The sequence below is a fragment of the Solea solea genome, chromosome 17 (genome assembly GCF_958295425.1).
Source record: "Solea solea chromosome 17, fSolSol10.1, whole genome shotgun sequence".
NCBI classification, from domain to species: Eukaryota; Metazoa; Chordata; class Actinopteri; order Pleuronectiformes; family Soleidae; genus Solea; species Solea solea.
Window position 1 is genome coordinate 7,526,191 of NC_081150.1, and position 6,692 is coordinate 7,532,882.

Here is a 6,692-nt window from a genome sequence, read left to right on the forward strand (position 1 = left end):
TGACTGAATAACTGTTTTGAGTTTGATTAAACCAAATCGTTTAAGTTTACGAAATGGAAGGATAAATAAATACTAAATAATTTTGGAACTTTGGAGAATCCTTTTCTTTACATGTGTCAGAACATGTCAGCAGCAACCGGTGTGGCCTTTTTTTGATTGGCAAAAAACACTCTACATCAAATATGTGTCCCATGTGTGATGAAGAGATGAAGATGGATCAGTGTGTGCTGTACCTGAGCAGATGTAGCTTGATGGGGCGTTTCACAGTCGTTACAGGTTTGGAGGGGCTGGGCTGCAGGTCAGACAGCTCAACAGTGGGATGACTCTGAGAGGAAAGGAATAGACAGCCAGGCAGCTGTAATGAGAATTTAATAATTGGAAACCTTGAAGGACAGTGCAACATACCTGGTCAGATTTGAATTTCTTAACCGGCATATCAAGCTCAGTAGAGGCAGGTCTCTTTTTGCTTGTTGCTCTCACACTGGGAGGAGGCATACTGGGTGAGCCACTTGCAGCCTGGGACTCATCCATGCTGGATGGAGCTGGATCTCCAACAGGTTTGGAACCCTCAGATGAACTTCCTGCAGAGGGAGAACAAGATCTCTTTGTAGGACAAGGACTCATATAAGATGAAGTGGACGAAGAGACTGCCATCCTCTTAACTGGCTTGTCAATGTGGGTGGGTAGCACTGTGGCAGCAGTTAAGTGGCTCACCGCAGGCTTTGGGTCTGGACAGGAAACCCTTGTCCGCATGTCACCAGGCATCGCGCAGTGAACATTATCCCTGTTGGTGAACATGCCTGATATGGTCATCCCCTCTACATTTGCCTTAGAGTTCTGGGCCAGGCTGTGGACTATAAGAACAATTATTCATTACTTTGCACAGCATTGCTCAATTTTTTAGTAAATGGAGACAAAAAAACAAACAAAAACGTACTGGTATCAATGAAGGAAGGGATGGTTAAGGACAGGTCTATCTCTGCATCTGAATTGATGAGAAGTCCAATCAACCACTGTGTGCTCACTTCCTCTCTAAAACACACAGAAAGAAAGGCCAATAAGTCGACAATGTTTAATGACCACAATAAAAAGCAAACCTTAATGTTCCTACTGAAAACTAAGCAAATGTAAAGAGTTGAATAGTAACCATAAAATCACATCCTTACTTGTTATTTTCCTGACTGGGTCCAGGGAAGGACTGTGTATGAAGATGAGCGCGGGAAATCTGCCTGTTTCGCTCCAGAAGTCCCACCAGGTGTCTGATTTTAGACTCCACCAGACTGACACTGATCAAGTGAATAAAACATAACTGTCAGAAAGAGAAAGGAACTACAGTTGCTCTACAAATATAATGTTAAAACTGTTTAATCTAAAAAAAATAAAAGAGAAGTGCAGGCATGTAGACTGAAGTTCTTCACCCATAGATATGATTGCATATAAACATTCTTCTGAAACTCCTGACTCTTTGGTCTGGATACTCACCACTCATGGTGCAGCTTCTCTGCAGAAGTAACTTTCAGCACAACATATTGCCTAAAATCATAGCAAACAGAACAATGTCAAAATATATTAAAATAATTTTAAAGATTAGCATTAAAACCTGAACACAACTGCAACATTACTCATTTCAATGATACTGCCTGTCTTGATTTATCAATTGCCAGATATTCAAGAGAAAAAGATGATCACCACAAATAATTCTCATGAAAATGACCACACAGTGGACGTGTGTCAACGTAGAAAGGTGAGACAACAGAGCAGAGTCAGCAAAAAAGTTAAGACGCAACAATAAAGTTAAGCCAAACAGCTACTATTCAGACACCAAAGTCCATATTTTAAATGACCAACAGTACAAATCAATACAACCTGTATCCAAACATCACAATGAAGCACAAAGCACTGTATTATAAGATAATACATTACATTTCAAATGTAGCAAATCCACACAAAAAGGAGGATGATCCACTTAATCTAAAAATAACAAAATAAACTTAAATACAAAGTTGAAGTGTAATGTTTAAAAACAAGTTATATATAATTCTAACAATTCAAACATATTATACAGAACAACACATAACAATATAATTCATTTTGAAGAGGATTCAGGCTTGGGGTCTATATTGTAGTAGTTTTCCTTTACACTTATATACCAAAATACCTTATAGACAGTTAACTATACCAGACAAAAATGATTAAATAAAAGTATCTTTGATGGAATGATTTTTCAGGAAGTAAGAAGAAAAAATTGTGGAAAAAATGACAAACAATTTTCAAGAGCAGTTAGGCAATACTTATTTCTGTTTTTAGGTTCACTCAATACATACTGGTACTTCTCAAAAAAGTGTGGCGTCTCAAACAGTTTGGACCAGTCAGCTTTTTTCTGCAGTATTTCTTGGGTGATGGCGTGACCTGTGCATAAGGAAGAGAGAGCGTGTAAACAAAATACAGAATAAAAATAAAGAAAAGAGAGAAGCATTTAAGTTTTTGAGTTTTAAATTGTTGTGATTAAACTGAGCAAACTCATGTGATTACATACCAAGGTTGATCTCCTCTGTTATAACAGCCAAGGTGGAAGAAGACACGTTGAAGGTTGTGTTCTGCTGTGGATACGCTGGGGTGATAATGGGCATCATGTGGCAGCGGTCACTTGGGTTCAGCTGAAAATGCAGAATTTCAGTTCACCTGATTTTGAAATATGATAATTCACTGGCTTAACATTAAAATCTTAACAAACATCATGCAGAGGTCTCACCGTTGGATCCCAGAAGGGCAGGTTGTAATAGCGGTCCACTACGACCCTCAAACAAACTGGGATTGACCAATCCCTGAAACAAAATACATAATTTCCAAGTGAACAGATGTTTTTTTAAATAACGTAGGAAGAGGAAACCACCGAGTGGCGTGAACTGATATTTAACAGTGAATCTCCCATTACAGTGGCTCTCAATGCCAAGTGACTTTAAGTTTGACCTCTTGAAACGCAGAATTGCTAGGACAACTCACCACATGGAGTAGATCTTAAAAAACTTGATGACCACTGTGGACGCAGCTGCATTTGGGTAGAGCTGGCAGATTCTGGCCACCAGTATGGCCAATGATATTCCACACAGGAAGCCCAGCATGTTCGAGTAAATGTTACGACCTAGAAGAATAAGAAAAGGAAAATACATAATGATCATTCTTGTATAATGATGCCTAAAAATAGCCTGCTCTGATTTGCTAGACCCCACAGCCCCACCTGGTTTTATTTCAAATGACCAGGTTACATTTGTAAATTGTTTACATTTTGCTCAATAATGACATGGCATTGGATTCAAGGAAAAGAAAGTGTTTCAAAGATTTTATAGTTATGTAATCCAATCCTGTGCATCATTGATTTCCACTAGTGCAGTACCCGTGTGCCTGTTTTTTTCTTTTCTTGGCTTCTATCTCTAGTCTGCACTGCACACACTTATGCTCTTAGGAAGTTATTTGCCAAGTGAACCATTGGACAGTTATGTGAGGAAGAGACAAAGAAGAAAAGTTCCTTGCATTTATAGATAGATGAATGTTTGGTTGTGGATGCCTGGCAGCAAATGGTAACAAACCAAACTAAATATCAATGAGTCCTGCTAACAACTAATTATCATGTGTGAGGACAAAATTAGGTTAATTGGACACTCTGTATTGACTGGGTGTGAATGTAAGAGTGAATGTTCATCTGTGTGTTTGCCCTGTGATGGACTGGAGCCTTTCGGCCTTTGTGAGCTGGGATTGGCTGCAGCCCCCTGTGAGTGAGTAAGTCCACCTTGAGGGACCAGCAAGCGTCTCATGTTCTGTATAGTTCCACTTACGTTTGGCCCACAGCTTGATGGCTAATAAAGCGAGCTGGAAGTTTTGAATGTTTGGCACAAGAAGGAGGATTTCCTCTGTCACTCTGTAGCCTATGAAAACAGGATGAAAACAAAGATTACTATGGGGGCAAACCACAAATAACAAATTGGCAACCTGTTGAACATCAAAGAAAAATGACCACAGTTGTGAACAGTTGTGTACTTACCATTAAGACTCCTGACACTGTATTTGTCCATGTCCTTCAGAATCTTGTCGTCAAGAAGGTTCAGACTTCCTGGAATGGACTTTCGCACCACCATGGCAACGACCATGTCAACCTAGAAAATGACATAGACCCAAAGGCAATCACTAAAGCCTGTGAGCTTTGAATAGAATACTACAGATACTTCTATGTGCAAATAGTAAAATCAATAAAACTTTATTCCTATATTGGTTAACAAAACCACATACGTGAGGGAAAAATGAAACAAAAAAGGAAAATAAAACTCCAGTAAATTACCTCAATGCCATCATAGATAAACTTGATAACAGGGACAAATGCCTCTTCGACAGCCTAAAGATAAGGATATTGTTAGCTACTTGTAGTAGGCAGGAAGATTTTCACTGAGGTGCAAAGATTTATAACGCAATAAATGACCTCTTCTACACACCCGTATGTTTTTCACCTCCTGAGCTTTCAGCTTCTCATAGAAGGAGGTGAAAAAATCCTTTCTCTTAATGAATCCAGGTCCGACACAAAGGACATCGATATCAGCACCTGTCAAAGCAACGCAGACTCAAATGAGAGGGAAGTCTATATTTACACATTTGTCAAATTCACCATCTCTACTGATCCCACTGCACCTTCAAATACACTAATATGTATTGTAGCCTGTGAGGTTTATTCAAGGCGTGATTATTGGTGGTTCAGAAACAGTAAAGCACATACTAAAAATCTCATGAGCCACTGCATAAAGTCATTTATCTGAGGTAGGAACCTCTACATTACCCTTGGCATAAGCTCCCAGACGAAAGGAGCCAAATGGTAGAGCTTTTCCTCCAACGTTGTCCATCACGTTTTCAGGTACATTCTAAAATAAAATGAAAACAATACATTTGGTTTTATCAATGCAAGGACAAATATTCAGCAACATGGTATAGAATAAAAAGAAGAAGATGGAACTACAATGTCTTACCATTTCTAAACACATTTCTTTGAGCCATTCTTTAAAGAGAGACTCCAGTCTCTTCACAACTTCCTCTCTGCAGATAAAACAGAAAGAGAAACACAGACATTAATGTGAAGCAGTTTGCATAGACTTTATCTACTGATTACTTTAACTGATTGGATCTTTCATCGCTATCCGCCAGAAAGACAGTCACAAACTACATTCCTTCAGTTACTTAAATAAAAAAAAAAGATGTGTCGTACCTGTGTTGGTGCTCAAGATCTTCTTCAAATATGTCATATGACCTGAGACACTTGATCAGTTCTTCAGTCTGGATCGTGTCAGTCTCTGTAGGCAGGTCTTCACTGATTGGAGGTGTGATCCCATAATACTTGGGAATCTTTGGCACTGGCTGAGCTTGGCTCTTCAGTGGATTACAACTAAAAGGATAAATATGTTGGACGAATATGTCTAAAATCACGATTTATAAGAAAGAAAAATCTAAATGAGTGCATATATATAGATAAATGTCAGCTAAGTGATATCATCTTAAGTTAAAGAAACCAGTGTATTGTGGGTTTACGTTTATGTCTCTATGGACAGAAACATTAGTATTAAATATTTCACAAATATGAGGTAAAGTATTCACAGCAATTATTTGTCTTATCTCAAGTGTTTACATATTGCACAAATATTACGTTGACCATGGTAATTATTTAAACCAAAACAGACCTCAAAACCAGTTCAAAACATTCACACAAATTCACACATTGAACCAGCAATTCATTCTTAATAATTGATACTTACCTAGTCATTGTTGCGATAGTCTTCGTTTATTACAATATAGTAGCAGTTTCTCAGTTTCAAGCGGAAAAATCACGGAGTTCATGTGTTCATGTGTTCATGTCACAGACATTCTGTGGTGAAATGAGGTCGTGAACAGGCGACCTAGTTAGGACGAGTGTTCTTTACAAACTAATATGAGATGTGAATGTCCGTCCTTTTCTCTCCCTCCACATGTAGAACGAGAAGTATGAGTTTTATGAATAACTGTATCCTTTTATCAGAACGTGACGTTCCAAAATGACGTCTGACGCTGACGTCACGTTCGACGGGTCAACATTCAAATTTAAACGCGTCAAAATGATGGTTAAAGATACCTGTAACTTAATTTGGACTATGATATTAAACAAACCCAGTTTAATATCATAGAGATTTTGAGTATGTTAGCAGCCATATCTCGTTTTTATTTGTGAGTTTCCCCCCCCCAACCACTAGGGGGTTGTATTTCCTTTCTTATATGTTGCCCTGGCTCATGCTGAGTGATTTGAGTCACCTGTCACTTTACTCAGGTGTTGCTGTTTCGTTTTTGATGTGTTTATTGGAGACAGAAACTTGCTTGTTTAATGGAAATTGAAAATAAGCGGTCAGAACTTTATTGCCTCTGAAATTTGAGAAAACAGTTTTGATTTAAAAAGAGCGAATAAGGGAAATTTCCCTGTAAAAATGTCTGATATCAATGTGCTGAACATAACTTTTTCATTCTTATTCAGAAATTGTAAATAACTCTCTTTATACAGCTGCTCAAATACAAGTTATTAGGTCTCTAAAACACAGCTGTGAGGATTTTTCCATTGGCGTTTCATTATTTGTCCAAGTCAAAAATGTACTCCAGCCTGCGTTTTGTTTTGAAAACTGGATGTCAATGTC

At 38.3% G+C, this 6,692-nt stretch overlaps 1 protein-coding gene across 1 annotated transcript; it reads right to left on the bottom strand.

Moving 5' to 3' along the window:
• Positions 1–1,162: 1,162 nt before the first annotated feature.
• On the bottom strand, positions 1,163–5,797 carry LOC131444032 (poly(A) polymerase type 3-like). Its single transcript, XM_058614150.1, has 14 exons — positions 5,790–5,797; positions 5,246–5,422; positions 5,010–5,076; positions 4,823–4,904; positions 4,485–4,591; positions 4,334–4,387; positions 4,040–4,151; positions 3,834–3,923; positions 3,004–3,142; positions 2,753–2,825; positions 2,537–2,657; positions 2,262–2,409; positions 1,483–1,533; positions 1,163–1,286 (listed from the first exon to the last, which is right to left on the bottom strand). The coding sequence occupies exons 1-14, from the start codon at positions 5,795–5,797 to the stop codon at positions 1,163–1,165; spliced, it is 1,353 nt and encodes a 450-aa protein (XP_058470133.1).
• Between the last annotated feature and the right edge of the window lie 895 nt (positions 5,798–6,692).

Excerpts from the sequence above, each read along its gene's own strand:
- LOC131444032 (XM_058614150.1), bottom strand. Across the intron at positions 4,905-5,009 it reads AAGAAATGTGTTTAGAAATG|AATGTACCTGAAAACGTGAT; the intron begins GTAAGACATTGT and ends ATTTTATTTTAG. Across the intron at positions 4,152-4,333 it reads TTATCTATGATGGCATTGAG|GTTGACATGGTCGTTGCCAT; the intron begins GTAATTTACTGG and ends GTCATTTTCTAG.